We start from the raw sequence: 16,343 nt of genomic DNA, 5'->3' as shown, positions 1-16,343 counted from the left end.
TTTGAGTCGCCATGATTCTCCCTTTCCAGACAGATGCAGGTTAAGATCCTCCCTGGTAAGCCACCTCGTGGGCTACACAGAATATTAGAAATGGGTTAGAACAATATGTAAGAGCTAGCCAATAAGAGGCTGGAACTAATGGGTCAGGCAATGTTTAAAAGAATACAGTTTCCATGTAATTATTTCGAGGCATAAGCTAGCCATGTGGGCGGCTGGGTGCCAGGAACGCAGCTCTGCCGCTCCTAATTCAACAATCCACTGCCCTCCTCCAGCCTCCATGGCACTTCACACACATGCAAATATCCATCACACATATGCACATTATTAAATAAAAATAAAATCTTTTTTAATGCTAGCATAAGTTGGGTATAGTAGTGTATACTTGCTATGGAAGGAGAAGCAGGAAGATCAGGGGTTCAAAACCAGCCTTGGCCACAAAGTAAGTTCAAAGTAACATAAGAGTAACTCAAAACAACAAACAAAAAAGCAAGCATTAGAAATGTTCATTAGGGTAGCCTATAGGAATAATTCCTATGACTGTCATTCTCATTACCTTCTCATTATCTCTCATGTCTATTCTCACTCATCAATTTTAATTTAGAATTCATCCTACCACATTTAACTGAACTGAGTATGTTGGGTTAGTTGTATCCTTCAAATGTCTTATAAACAAACAAAATATGAGATAACAAAACAAAAACTCACTGTGAACTCAAGGTAAACAAAACACGCACAGTATCCAAGAGCAAAGCCTCCCCACTTGGGCCCATGCTCCCATCCTGCCAGTCCAACATAGCAAGTGTTCCCTGACACAGGAATAAGAGAGTTGACGCCGGCACGTCAGCACAGCAAAGGCTCCTGCAGCTGTTCATGAACCACTCAGGGATGCTGGTGCAGTCAACTGATTGCAGAAGCAGGCTGCTGATCTAGAAACAACAGAGGCAATAATATGTAAGTTTCTCAAATGCCAACCTACAAATCTCTTTGCCAAAATATTCTAGGAAAAGTAATGATGAAACAGCCACAAACATTAAAATTATTACACTAACTTTGAAAGAAAGAAAAAATTAAATCTAAGCACATAAATCTGTCTGCTGAGATAAAAGTACTGGTGGAGCATAAAGGTCAACACCTGCAGATGAACAAAAGGATGCTTTTAGGGGAGTTCTGAAAAAAAATCAATTGTATGCAATAATAATTATTTTGCATGATCTCAGAATACAGAGATGTTTAATTAGATAAACTGAGTTTCTAGATAATATACTGAGAGGACGGAAGAATGCTAGCAGACAATACAAAGACTATGGTCTACATTACCAAATTACACTTTCCTTAGGGACCAAATTCACTAAAAATTGACCCAAACATGCCTCTTATATTACATGATAAAGTATGATTGAGTATATTATAAAGTCTATTCTTAATAAAAAAAAAAAGACTATCGGAAAATTATTGCCATGCATTTAAACACTAGTCACTGCATAGCTGTGATGTTATAAATATCTCTTACCACAGACACACAGAACCAAAAAGTCGGCCCTACAAGAAACGAGGAAAGTCAACAAAACGCTAATAGTAATTATCTCTGCAAAACTGATTTACAGATAGCTGTTATTACTGTCATCATCCTGCCACCACTTCATTTGCATATTTAGAATTATCATTATAAGAGAAAAGAGCCATTGGAAAAATTCCAACTATGCCACATAAACTTTTAAAAATTTAACTAATACATTTTAAAAACTGAGGGATAGTGAAATGGCTTAGTGAGTAGAAAAATGTCAAGTCTAAGAATCTCAGTTTGATCTCCAGGATCCAAGTGATAAAAAAGGAAGAATCACCTACCACAAGTTGTCAACTGACCACTACACATACACTGTGACACGTGTGCCTAAACACACATCACAAACAAGTAACTGTAAAATAGTAACAAATAAAATATTTAAATTAAAACAAACTGATGTCTGTCTAAAAAGGAGAAGCGCTCACCAACTCAGGAAGCTTTTCAGATGGATGGAGCATGGTCTTCACAAAAAGAATAACAGCTAATCCCGATGTGCTCTGAATAGTCTGCAGTAGGTCGTCTATGGGAGGAAGAAGCAACCATCATGTAGCAAAGCATGGGCAGTCTGGTGTAGCAGAAAGAGCGAGTGCTCTGGGTCAGACAGTCCCAGAGTTCCACTCAACCATTTCCCAGGTAACTAGATCCAGACAGGTTACTTAACTTCCCGGGAACTCAGCTTTCGTTTCAAAGAAAAAAATAACTTATACCAGACAAGTTGTCATAAAGTTTAAATGAGAAAGAAGAAAAAGAAGTTAAGCCCAGCACATATTTAGTGAATGAGCTTCCTTCCTCTCTTGTCCAACATCTTATGCTCATCCTCGACATCCAAGCTACTAGAACACCCGGTAACAGTGGCCCCTGCCCTCCCCAACACTGATGCCAGAATTCCCACTCCATGGACAATTTTCCTGAAAGTGCTCTGAAGGTCTGTATGAAAAAATCTACATCAATGTCAACCAGAAACCCTTCAAACACAGTACTCAGTGATCAGACAATTTTAATTCGCTACCCTCTCTTTGTTTGCATATACATTAGTCTCCAGTAATGTGAATTACTCAGCTCAGACTAAGAAGTATGACAAACACCTTAACTATTAAATATCCACTCTTTCCTTCCTCTCTGGGAACAAAACTGACTTTGGGTAGCCATATGCTTAACAAAAAGCAGGATTCTTGCTTCCACAATACTCCTTGAAACTGAAGACAGCCACTAGAGGGGTTCAGGCCAATGAGCTATAGGAAGAAGTCCTTTGGATCTATTAGTTTTCTGATTATGATACAAGGCCCTGGGGATAGGAAGATGGCTCAGTGGTTAAGAGCACTGGCTGCTCTTTTAGAGGTCCTGAGTTCAATTTCCAGCAACTACATGGTGGCTCACAACCGTCTATAATAGGATCAGATGCCCTCTTCTGCCATTCAGGGACACATGCAGAGCACTCAGACATAAAAAAGAAAGAGAGGGAGAGAGACAGATAGACAGATAAAGAAAGAGATGCAAGGCCCTTCTTGCCTTGAACAAACACTTGATGCCTGCAGCTACAGCAGACAGATGCCAAACAGGAGGCAGCAGGACCACAGGTAGGCAGCAACATGATAAAAATGCCCCAGCAGAAACGCAGAGCTGGGTCTGACATTGGTGGCAGTAATTCTGGATCATCTGCCTCTAAACTTCAGGATCAATTTTTGTTACTCGCAGCTGAACACTTTACTAACACAACAAGCTTTGAATTATCTACGACTGGCGCTGATGGAGTGCCATCAACTTTTCAGAAAGTAATGTTTCATTAAACTTGTGTCTGAGCCTGGAGAGATGCCTCAACAGTCTACCGTGTTACTGCATTTAAATTTAATAATTGAAATACTCTCATGAGGAGAAATTTATTTTCTTCTGTTTAGCTTCTTAGTGGTATAGTTCTCATGGACAGAAGAGATATAGAGAGAAATTAGGTTTATAAACAACAACTATTGTCATTATTTGAATATAATACCACTAAGAATTCAACTCATCTTTCTAAGCCTTTCTTAAATTTGGTAACTACTTCTGAAGAATTTTCTTCTATAACTTAAAGTCCGTGGTGGTGTTGTGGGAATTCATTCAAATAGCCTTTTGAATACCAGCCCATTAGGGCGTGGTCTGAGGTACTAGAGCTCAGACATCAAGCATGCTCATCCTTTTTTCCCTTTCACATGGCTGGTGAGTTTGCAGCTCCCAGCGTCCACAGAGCAGAGGAATGCAGCGGCTTTCTTATTGGGAGTGTTCCCCAATAGACATCTGTTAGCCTTTATTATAGGCTCTCATGAACCTTCTGAATTATGCTACATCCTGACGACCAAACTGGAACACACAACCCTGGGATTAAGAGTCTCAGGCTCTGCCAACTGAGCTGGCAAGGTTCAGGATAACTTAACATCTGTGGCTTTCCAACAATGAGAGTACTGGTATTTCTCCTCTGTTCACAATAAACATGCTCACATTTATAAACACATGCAAACTGGGAAAAGTTCAACGTCCCTTGCTGAACTCATACATTTGAAAACCAAAAAGCAAGCAAACAAAAAAAAAAAAAAAAAAAAAACACATTAAAATCATGTAGTTCAGGTCATTTCCCCATAGGTTAAAGTCCCACATCTCAATTACAAATATAGGAAAAGCTTCCGGCACGCAGTTACGCCCGTCATTTTGTACACTGTCACACTTACCATCATTTAAAAACTTGGTGAAAACGCTCAGCAAGCCACACATAGTTTGCCAGATGGGAGAGCCAGAATCATTCCCAAGATCACTCTGGAGACCTTGTACTTTCTGTACTAATGTCATTGAAACTCTAATACCCACCAACAAGTCATTCATTAACTGTGTTTGAACAATATGATTTCCAGAAAATTTTCTACAAAGAAGAAAAGAAAAGGATTTCAAAAGGAAACGCAAATACAAATGTCACCACTTCTATCCTCTCCAAAACTAGCACATTCCTGCAACCAAGGGCCAAAATCAATTCCAGTTACATAGACACTAATTGTAAACTCCTAAATACTCTTACAGCCATAGGCCCCTCTTTCTCAGCAAGATTAACCTTACTCCCTATTTTAGGGCAAAGATAAGAAATTTTTAAAAAGAAAAAACTTACAGGCACAAACACTCAATATAAGCATACTTTTCCACCTGCCTTCAACACGCTGTCCTAGATTTTCTCCTCAGACATGACTAGATTGTTCTCTTCCCCCTAATCTATTTACCCATCTATTTCACTCTTCCCTCTCACGCCCCGCCCCTTCTCTCTGGTGTGAAGGTCCAAGCCAAAACCTCAGGTATACTAAATAGATCCTCTGACATTAAGACATTCCCTGCCCATCCTACTCTATGTCAAAGCTCCCCGAGATTCAGTCCCACTTAGTTCTCTTTCTCATCTAATTCTCTCCCTTGATACTTTATATGCTATAGGTTAACTATTGCCCAATTTTGAGCTCTAACCCAGATCTCTCCCATTACAAACTTGTATTTCTAACTTCCTACTCACAATCTTCATTTGGTTATCTACTAGGTATCTCAAGATAGGTGAATTTATCTCTGACTCCAAAGCTGCGCTCCCTCCTGGGATCTCTATTTCTAAAGCCATGGTAATCATGCTGGCCTCCTGTCTTCTCTATCCCATCTGCAAGGAAATCATGGTTCTGTTTCCAAAATGTATCTGGACTCAAACCATGTCCACAGCCACTATCTGAACTGAGCCATCCATCCCATCCTCATGCCTCTTTTGGGTTACAATAGCTTTCACGTGCTCTCTCAGCCTTCAGCCTCATTCTTCTCTATTTTCAAAAGGGGGAAACAGAAAATCCTATTAAAACTCAAGCCAGGGAAAACTGTAACTTCGACAAAACAAACAAAATTAGCATAGGACCCAGCTAGCCCACTCTTAGGTATATATCTCCAATAAAATAAAAGCAGAGGCAAGTGTGTGAGGTACATGGGAGGCTGAAGCAGAAGAGCTGCCACAATACAACTCTGAAACCAGTCTAAGCTACAGCTGAGATTCTAGCCAACTGAGGCCACAGAGCAAGACCTTATTTAAAAAAAAAAAAAAATGAGGGGGGAGGAAGAAAACAGAAACTAAAACAGGCTCTTGTGTATACCAATACTTACAGCAGCATTATAGAGCAGCCAAAGGGTAGAAAGAGCCAAAAAAAAAAAAAAAAGGTCAACAAATAGACAAAATGTGCCCTATATACACAGTGGAATATTTGACTATAAAAAAAATAAAATAAAATTCTGATACACATTACTACATGACAGATTCTAAAAACATTCCAAATGAAATAAGTGTGATATAAAAGGATAATATATCGTAAGGCTGGACATGATGATATACGCCTGTAATCTCAGCACTCAGGAGACTAAAGCAGGAAAATCATGAACTCATTGTCTATCTGGGCTGTAGAATGAAACTGTATTCTGTCACCACAAATATATATAAACAATGAATCTACATGCATGTACAAGTATATATAAAGAATATGCATATATTACATGATTCCATTCATATGAAGTATCAAAGATGAGCAAACTCAAAGACAGAAATTAGAATGGGAAGTGACCAGGGTTTGTATCTTAAGACAGTGAATTTTCTTTTGCATACATTGAACTTGAAGCACCTATAAAATTGTCAAGTCAAAGTATCTGGGAACCAACTGACTATATGACTCTACTAAGGAAGAAGAGCTAAGTGAAAATCCTAAATATAATATAGACAGTGAATGGCAACAAAGAAATAGTAAGAAGAAATAAAATTGGAGGAATGGACCCTGGTCCGTGAGATGAGCCGAGGAGTCTAAAAAGGAGACAAAGGAGCTCCTCTTGAAAGAGAGAACCACAGGTTAAAGTGGGAATACAGTTAATACTTCTACTCCATTCCAGAACTTCCCTAAACTAGCAGCCATGATTTAAAATATAGAAAGGCATAAACAGATACATAAAAGGAACAAGGTGATAATGGCAATATTTTAGAAGCTGTCAAGCATATAACTACTAGTAATTGACTTAGCAGAATAAGGAAAGATGGACACTAAATCAGAGAGTAACCCGGACACAACCTCAGTTATAACTCCAAAAGGCTTAGATATGGAAGTAAATGCAGGTAAACGCAGGGCAGAAAACAGGCAAAGGGACTACACGTCTTAGAAAGAATAAGCACTCTAAAGCAAACCTCTAAAACAGCAGACAGCTAGTTCACCTGTGCAGAATATAAAGCAAGGCAGGTCAACTGGGATTAGTGGCCAGGAGGATTTCAGTTTAAGCACAGTCTGAGCTACGTGGTAAGAAACAAACTGTAACAACCGGCCAGTATCTGTCAGGAAAACAGTGCAAATAGATAAGGCAGCTATGCTGTATTGCAGAAAGGAGAAATAAGTAAACATGTGCCCAGTGGCTGTCAAAACCCAAGATCTCAGCTTTATATGGCCACTCAGCAGTAAGAATATTAAAGCAAAGTCTAGATGTTGATGCTACTGTAAACCTACTCCCCAAGGAGCAAGAGCACAGCTTAAAGGATTCCCCCAGAAACAGACCAAACCTGCAGCCAACCTTACCCAAGTGCACAGATTCACATAATGTTTAATAACCTTTTCCTGAATATTTGACCAGCCAATATCACTAGACTTCTGAGGAAGGTTTATTGCCAAAAATACAGTCAACAAACACAACAAACAGGAGGAAAAAAGAAACTGAGAAGAGCCAGATACTATGTAAATTGAAGAAAACTTAAAAAAAAAACAAAGGTAACTATTAGTAATATCTTCAGAAAGATAATAAGAAATTTCACCCTTGAAAATATCAAACATTGGGGCTGGAGAGATGGCTCAGTTGTTAAGAGCATTGCCTGCTCTTCCAAAGGTTCTGAGTTCAATTCCCAGCAACCACATGGTGGCTCACAACCATCTGTAATGAGGTCTGGTGCCCTCTTCTGGCCTGCAGACATACACACAGACAGAATATTGTATACATAATAAATAAGTAAATAAATATTTTAAAAAAAAAGAAAATATCAAACATTCAAGGTAGAGGAAACAACTTTTCTCTTTCTCAAAAGTTCTCATAATAATGATCTTTTAAAAATTATTATTTGAGCATGGTGATACATACATGTAATCTCAGCACCTGAGAGGCTACAACAGGAAGATTACAAGTTTGAGGTTAGCTTGGTTTATGAAGAAAATCCCTGTCTCAAAAACATCAATTAAAAATTACACGCATCACTTCTAAAAAACATTTAAATAATCATGCTAAATGCTAAATGTCGGAAACAGCACATTCTGAGGTCATTAAGAAAGTTTCCTCTGTACGAGACAAGTCCCAAAGTGCACACACATATACACAAGCACGCAGACATACAGCACTTGCCTGTTTTCTTCCAGGATTTCAATTAAACTCTTATGCAGAAAATGAAGCACTGAAAAAAAAAGAATACAATGACAAACCAGAAGTCCAAACTGGGTTCCAGCTTTAGTACAGGAACATTTTCAAATGTCTACCAGAAATGATGTCATTGAGAAGCAGAAACTTCAAAGTAGCATGGTGTACTTTAGTTATGTGAGATACTACAATTCTCCCAAGAAATGGTAAGTAGTCAGCTTCAAAACCACTCCAGAAACTGTCATCCCTCAGAGCAAAAGAAAATAGAAAGACTTACCATTTTCAAGTAGATTAACAACACTTGCTCTACCTGCAGGTAGGAAAATAACAATGCTAAGGAATTTTTGCCAAAATGAACATTTTAAAAAGTGATGTAATGACAGACATTAGCCAGGAAAAGTACTGGCTTACCCAAGTTAAAGTTCTCCATGCAGGAAGATATATTGTCGATTACTTTTCTATAAGAATATAAGTCAGCAGTATTTAATTCTTCTCGAAGGTGAGAAGTAAAACTGTGTATAGCCTCAGTCAGAAAAAACTTAGGTAGGCCATTCAGTGAGCTGTAAAAAAGAAGCGAAGGATGAAAAGCTTGTATCACTGTGTTAAGTATGGAGGGAGAAGAAATATACAAATGTTAAACACTGAACCATACCTTCAAAATACAGCACTGAAATTATAACCTTATACAGCCATCACCAAAATTCCCTATCTACCATTTCTCATCTGTCTCCCTAGTTCCATTTTGCTATTTCTGATCCCCCAGACTTCTCTCAACAGAGTAGCCTGAGCAATAGTGATGTGGGAAGTCCTTCTGTATATGTATTGCTTTTATTGGTTGATGAATAAAGCTGTTTCAGCTATTGGCTTAGCAGAGTAAAACCAAGTGAGAAATTCGAACAGAGATATAGAGAAAGAGTAGATGGAGTGAAGGAGATGCCATGTAAGCTCCCAAAGGAGTAAGATGCCAGAACCTTACCAGTAAGCCACAGACTCGAGGTGATATGTAGAGTAATAGAAATGGGTTAAATTAAGTTATAAGAGCTAGCTAGAAATACATCTGAGCTATTGGCCGAACAGTGTTGTAATTAATATAGTTTCTGTGTGATTATTCGGGTCTGGGTGACCAGGAAATGAATATTCAGTCTCAGCTTACACAATAGTGCACCATGCAGTCACCAATTACTATGAGAATGGTTTCAGAACCAACCAGGTACAAAAAACTGGGGCATAGTCGACCTCCTGTATAACATACAGAGCATATTCTCCCATATACTTCAAACCACCTCTAAGTTGTTTGCCATGTGCAATGCAATGTGGATGCTATATTAACAGTTGTTTTCTCTGTCGTTTAAGGGATGATAATAAAGAAAACAAGTTTGTACATGTTCAGTACATGACCTGAGTTTGCCAAATGCAGAATGCAGAGACGTAAAGAACTGACCTGTGATCCTCTAACAAGTTCCACAAACAGCGGCACTAATAAGCATAGCTCACACTAAACTACAAGGCGTTTCAAAACCTGCCTCTCTCCCTCACCATTAGCCCTCTGACTTCATCTCAAGCTTTGATCCCTTAGCCCTGACTATATGACTTTTCTTTGTTCTGAGAGCTTTTCAAAATCTTTTCACTTATTTCCTCCATCTGAAACACATTTCCTTCAAATACCAAATAATTATCACCTCAGATCTTGTAGGTCAACCTCAAATATCACACACTATAAGTGAAGGAAGCACACAGTAAACAGTCATGCTAGTGCTCCTCTCTCCACTCTTTCTTCACGGCTCTTGAGCCATCTGTTATCCTGTACATGGTGCTGGCTGTCCTGTTTCCCTGAGCATCTAAGACTCCACAAATATAAGCTGTTGCAGTCATTTTAACCTCAATTCCTAGAAATGTGCTTGAAACACAGTAAGTACTTAACAAAAATTTCCTTACTATAATCAATCAAAACATACATTTTTTATTTGAAAAGTTCACTACTTTCTAGAAGAAATAATCTAAAAACTGGAATATTCTGAAAAAGAAAATTTAGTAGAAAGGTAACTTATTCTGTATTTGAATCATATTATTAAAATAGTAAAAAAAAGAGTGGTATTGGTATAACAAATACACACACGTGTAAAACGATCAAACCTAGTTTATATAAAAATACATAATGATGAGGAGTTTTCTAAATATGAAGGGAAATACATGAGCCAACAATCTGGGGATAACAGAGATCCTAGGTGAAACTAGATCCCTACCTCACCCAATACTCAAAACTTGATTGTAGATGGATTTAAAAACTGAACAAAAAAAGTAAGACAGATAAATAAACAATCTTGAATTAGAGATTTACGTAAAAATATTAAAACCAGGCTGGGCGGTGGTGGCGCACGCCTTTAATCCCAGCACTCAGGAGGCAGAGGCAGGTGGATCTCTGGGAGTTCGAGGCCAGCCTGGTCTACAAGAGCTAGATCCGGGACAGGCACCAAAGCTACAGAGAAACCCTGTCTTGAAAAAAAAAAAAAATTAAAACCAAAACATAGTATACATGTTAAACCCAAAGAAAAGGTTTCAAAAACCAAAAACCAAAATTAAAGTGACAACCCTTTCCTAATGAAACAAGGCAGAAATGGTGGAATTCAAGCTTCACTTAATTTTTTAGACTTCTGTATTACTTAATACTTTATATGAAGCATATAATCCTGTACTATCTGTTAGAAAAGATGGGGTCAGGGGAAAAAAAGCAAGATGATAGATTAAAACATCCATGTAAAAGAACTGACCCAGAATCCAGTGAACTGGGGCCCAAATAATAAATGTGCAACTTGTTTTTTTTTTAATCCTATAACCTAAGGCGTTTTGCTTTCTAAAAACCTCAGACAGATACATAGAGAGTATAAATGAAACTTGTAGGGGGCTGGAGAGATGGCTCAGAGGTTAAGAGCTGACTGTGGTTTCAGAGGTCCTGAGTTCAATTCCCAGCAACCACATGGTGGTTTGTAACCATCTGTACTGAGGTCTGGTGCCCTCTTCTGGCCCGCATGCATACATACAAACAGAACACTATATACATACTAAATAAATCTTTAAAAAAAAGAAAAAAGAAAAGAAATTTGTAGTAATATACTTTAGTTTAATTTTACCAAAACAGTGAATGAACTTTGCTTTTTTTCTCTTTCTTTCTTTAAGTGCTGGGGATGGAAGCCAGGTTTCACCTGACTAGGTAGGTATGCACTACTACTGAAGTGTTATCTCCAGTTCCTGGCTATTTTTTGTAGCATTCAACTTATACTCTTTTCTTTTCCTTACCTTATCAAAACTTTCTTCAAGGGATTCTTCAGAGTCACGGAAAAATAAATGCCTGCTAAAATATCCAAACAACTTTGAATAGCAGGATCACACACACCATTTTTATCTACCTTCTCCAGAAAAGGCACAATCTATAATAAAAAAAAAAAATCAAAGCAATTCTAATATCAAATACATCAAACTAAGATGATTACAAATATTCTTTTAAGTCATTTTCCTTTTCTTTGAAAGGAAAAAGGAGAGTGACCTTGAACTTCTGATACTCCCTCTTGAGAGTTGAGACTACAGGGATGTGCCACCATGTCTGATTTATGCGGTGCTGAGGAGCAAACCGGGGCAAGCACTCTACCAAGGGAGCTACATTCTCAGACTGATTCTACTGCTCAGTAGTCCTCATCAACTTAGACTATGAAACCCAATATGGACAAGTTCAACAGAGCCGCCATATACGGGCTGTTCCCCCCGCCCCACACACACACACACATGCCCCAGAGCAATATAGAAAAGCCATAGCATTCTTTAGAAGTGAGTAATATATTTAACTGATTTCAAAGTGTGTATGTGTGAAAAATCTAAATGCTGAAATACAAATAAGAACAATCTATATTTTAAATTAACTTTCAAATGTGTCTGCCGAAATTAAAGATTCAAAATTAATAGTAATTTTTTTAAAAAATTGCCAGGTGGTGGTGGCACACACTTTTAATTCCAGCACTTGGGAACGGAGGCAGGCAGACTTCTGAGAGTTTGAGGCCAGTCTGGTCTACAGACTGAGTTCCAGGACAGCCAGGGCTACACAGTGAAACCCTGTCTAAGGAAAACTAAAGAAATAAAAATTTTAACAAACTGCACACAATTATCTCCTATCTACTTATAATCACAATGATGGTAGAAGCTTATTTACTATTTCTATTGCTGCTCACACATTATACAATGAACAGAAAAAGGAAAAACTATCATTTGGTGATAAATTGGCATTAAATAACTAAAGCCAAAAACTGTCAGTTAATTTTTAAAATCCATAATAGCATAATATTTAAGATACATCATGAACAAAAACTCCACTTTACCTGTTTAACAGAATGGATTTGGGACACTCCATCAGTGAGCTGTACACAATGTAACAACAAAGAGGCTAGATTTTTCCCTTCCGCATCAGCAAAAGCTAAGGAACAGGAACAAAACTTTCAATAATGTAGCTACATATGGATTAATTATTCCTTCCTTATATACATGCTACAAAACTGCTAAGGATATAAACCAGGGCCAGTGAGTGGGTTAGCCGTGAGTGGCTTACCACCAAGTCTGACCCTAAGTTTGAGTCCCCAGAACCCATGCAGTGGAGGGAGAAGAGCCAACTCTTCAGAGTTGTCCTCTGACCCCTACACCTGTGTCAGGGCATGTGTGTGTCCACATATACACATGCTGTCATAGTTTGCTTTCTACTGCTGTGACAAATACCATGGCCAAAAGCAACCTAGGGAGGAAAGAGTTTATTTTATCTTTCAACTCCCAGGTTACAGTCTATCACTAGCAGAAGTCAGGACAGGAGCTCAAGGCTCCTGGAGGTAGGAACCTAAACACAGACCATGGAGGCTACGCTGTTCAATGGTTGTTCCATGCAGATTACTCAGCTTGCTTTTATTATACAACCCAAGACACCTATCCAAGGGTGATATTGCCTACAATGGGCTGGGAATCATTAATCAGAAAATTCACACACACACACACACATACATACATACACCCCGATTTGCCTACAGGCTAACCTGATGGACATATTTTCTGATGGAACTTCCCTCTTCCCAGGTGACTCTAGCTCAAATTGGCAAAAAAAGTAAACAGCGAGTGAGAGCGTGCACACTCGTGCATGTGCGCGTGTACGCATACACACACACAAAGATTAATAAGTAATAAAGTAGATAGAGGCCTGCCATTAAGAGCACTGGCTGTGCTTGCAGAGAACCCAGGTTCAGTTCCCAGCATCCACATGGCTGCTCACCACCCCCTCTAACTACAGTTCCTGGGGATTTGATGCCCTCTTATGATCTCTGTGGGCTTCAGGCATACACATACCTGGTGCACATACATACATTTTTTTTAAAAGTACAGAAACCAAAATAGCAAGCAGAACTCAGTCTAAGCACAAATAGTATTTAACAAAACTATGTTTTATCCAAAATTGAATGCAAAAAATGAAAAAATTAAACAGAAAGAATTTCAGCCTTATATTCTAGAGGGTCCCAGAGATTTAAATACCCTGCTTGTAAACTTGCAAATTCATTCACTAAACTAATGAAACTTAAAAATCACCTACATCTCAAAATTTCCAGGTCCTGATGACAGACAGTCAATGCAGCAACCTGCATTTCTCTTTTCTTCTTCACACCCATTTTAGACAGGACAAACAGTAGTCTCTGAAAGAAAGAAGAGTTTAAGATGTTAGTCCAGTGGAGGCTTTCTCCTGCAACACTGACATTTAGGCCACATGACTGCTGAGGATGTTGTCCTGTGCACTATAGGATGCTTAGCTTCCCAGGCTCTATCCCATTAGATGCCAGGAGCATCTTACTTCCAACAAGTTACGACAACCAACAGATGTCTCCAACAGTGCCACTATCAGAGGGCACAACTGCCCCAGGCTGACAACCATTGAGCTGAGGATATCTGGTTTACAAAAAAAAAAAAAAAAACACCTGTGTACTTGTTTGTTTAGTGTTTTTACTGCTGTTGTTTGTAAAGGAATCTCACTATGCAGTGCTAAAACAGCTGCTGCTTTGAAGGAGAAATTTCTTTTGTCCCACTGAAGGATTAGAAGGTTGACAAAAGCTTCAGATTCCAGCTTAAGTCAAAGAAGACATCTGTGGTCCAATGAAGAATGGGCTACCCTCAGATTCTCTCCCAGGCAGAAACTGACTCAATATAATTTCACCTATAGGCCTGACTCAGTTTACTAACTGCCTCCCGACCCCCACCACCTCTGAAGAATTCATTCTTGTCAATCATCAAAGTAATCTTTTAAAAACACTAACAAAGTCTAAACACGCACTTACTTATAATCTCAAGGGTTTCCAATGGCACTAAATACAATTTAATTATTAATACCCAAATTTGGGTGTTGGGTATTCAAAGCCTGAAAACCCAGCTTCCTGTTTTTCATTTCAAAGCAATCTGCTCTGCCACCTTAAGAGCACTCACAACTCCTGATGCTCTTGTTATCTATCACCCATGAGCCTTCCAGATCTGTCCACTAATGCTGTCCCATGTATACGGCAAGACATACTTCTTATTATCCAAGTGTGTGATTGAATACCACCTGAGAAGCTTTCTGTCACTTGACCTACAATGTCATCACTGATACACACCCCTTCCATCATTTTTTACAGCACCTATTACTACCTGAAACTACATGTACTCGCACATCTGTGTATTGTCTGTTTTCCCTATTAGCAAACTCCAAGAAGGTGGCAATTTTAATGGTGAGTCCAGTGTTTTAGTTCTCAATTCTTTCACCATTCAGGCATGTGAACATTTATAAACATTTGTTGGACAAAACCAAGGAATGAACATCTGCTAGAGACATTCTGGGAGGGGCAGATACCTTTAATGGCGAAAAGGTGGACCACCTATGACCTAAACGTTCACGCTACGGCTATATGTCAGGCTGATCCTGATACTAAAGAATTCATAGTACATTTGGACAAAAAGCCAATACAGTAAAGTGAGCAGTCCACCAAAAGGTTAAGAATGAACACTACTAGCAGACAACAAGGGAAGAATTTGAAGTTCTTATTTAAATTTAGAAAGAAGTTTCCTGGAGACATTTTGGGTAAATGACAAGTCTGCAGCAGTATTTGATCCCGGAGTCCTGAGGACTGCACAGAAAATAGAGTCGGTGATTCCGCGTGTTCTATGGATAAACGTGTGTTCTGGTGAAATGGGCATCCCCAGTGCGGGAAATACCCCTGTGCAGCCTGGTGACTTTCTGCTCGTAGGTACCATTTGCTGCTTCCCTCCCATCTACATCTTTCAGATTCCCACGTGGAGTCCGAAGAATGACAGGCGAAAAAGTGGTTAAAGGCCTGTCTCCATGGAGACCTAAGCGACCAGCGCCCACAGGCTGGCACCCTCAGGAAGCCCTGCAGGCTGGCCCGGCCGCGCTATGTTGAGTCGGTCCCGTGCGCCCGCGCGCCTGGCAGGCAGCACACTCGCGAGCCAAACCTCGTGCCCTGGGACGTCTGCAAAAAGTCGCCGCCTCTGGACGAGTTCCGGAAGCCCGTCTAGTCTATGGCGTCCCGGTAGCTCGTAACGTGGTTCGCGATCCACAACCGGAGGTCCCGGCGCCGGGAAACAAACCGGGATCTCGCAAGGAAATATCGCGAGAGTAGCCGGATGCCGCTCCGCCAATTAGAAGTGCGGAAGATCTGTGATGTCATCAGAGAGGGCGTTCGTTAGCAAGTGGATTCGGATAGACCGCGACAGCAGAGTTTTGAATCAGTGTTCCTGTGATCCGGGCCGCTGTTCGCCACACACGCCTTATCTTCTTCTAGCTGCAGCCTCCACAGCCCTAGGTGTCAATACCACATTCCTGTCTCAATCCAGACTTTCTACACTCACTGTGCCCAGAGACAGGGCAAAAACTACCCGCGACAACTGTTGAGCCCTGCAGTGAACTGAAGCCACAAGCAACGACTTGAACTCCACCATCCGAGCCTGGAAAGCTGCCTTAGAGTGTAAACACAGATCACAAACTGTCACTCAGTCCAGTCCTTAAAAATGAGTAAAAAGGGGGCTGGAGAGATGGCTCAGAGGTTAAGAGCATTGCCTGCTCTTCCAAAGGTCCTGAGTTCAATTCCCAGCAACCACATGGTGGCTCACAACCATCTGTAATGAGGTCTGGTGCCCTCTTCTGGTCTGCAGGCATACACGCAGACAGAATATTGTATACATAATAAATAAATAAATATTTAAAAAATGAGTAAAAACTGGAGACCTATCACCGCAATAGGAGCTGGGGCAGGGGACAAGATTAGAAATCAGACAAGATGCTATCTTGTTGAGGGGAGAATAATGAAAAAGA

At 39.7% G+C, this 16,343-nt stretch overlaps 1 protein-coding gene across 3 annotated transcripts in view; it reads right to left on the bottom strand.

Annotated features, from left to right (window-relative positions):
• The window catches only part of Thada (THADA armadillo repeat containing), a 301,738-nt gene extending 286,129 nt beyond the window's left edge, over positions 1-15,609 (bottom strand). The window contains exons 1-10 of one of the 3 annotated variants that reach the window (XM_050146143.1): positions 15,485-15,609; positions 13,581-13,680; positions 12,334-12,428; positions 11,264-11,394; positions 8,381-8,529; positions 8,247-8,279; positions 7,958-8,006; positions 4,264-4,451; positions 1,990-2,084; positions 706-926 (exon numbers count right to left, since the gene is read on the bottom strand). In XM_050146143.1, coding sequence (XP_050002100.1) covers positions 706-926; positions 1,990-2,084; positions 4,264-4,451; positions 7,958-8,006; positions 8,247-8,279; positions 8,381-8,529; positions 11,264-11,394; positions 12,334-12,428; positions 13,581-13,656 — 1,037 coding nt within the window. In that variant the 5' untranslated portion in view covers positions 13,657-13,680; positions 15,485-15,609. Of the gene's footprint in view, positions 1-705; positions 927-1,989; positions 2,085-4,263; positions 4,452-7,957; positions 8,007-8,246; positions 8,280-8,380; positions 8,530-11,263; positions 11,395-12,333; positions 12,429-13,580; positions 13,681-15,262; positions 15,392-15,484 lie in introns of those variants that run through there. The other 2 variants (XM_050146144.1, XM_050146142.1) reach the window with 2 other exon arrangements.
• Positions 15,610-16,343: the final 734 nt, after the last annotated feature.

This window comes from Alexandromys fortis, unplaced genomic scaffold (genome assembly GCF_014885135.2).
Source record: "Alexandromys fortis isolate MF-2015 unplaced genomic scaffold, M_Fortis_MF-2015_v1.1 scaffold_42, whole genome shotgun sequence".
Lineage (NCBI taxonomy): Eukaryota > Metazoa > Chordata > Mammalia > Rodentia > Cricetidae > Alexandromys > Alexandromys fortis.
Note: the sequence above shows the minus strand (reverse complement) of the source record. Positions and strands in the feature narration are given on the sequence as shown.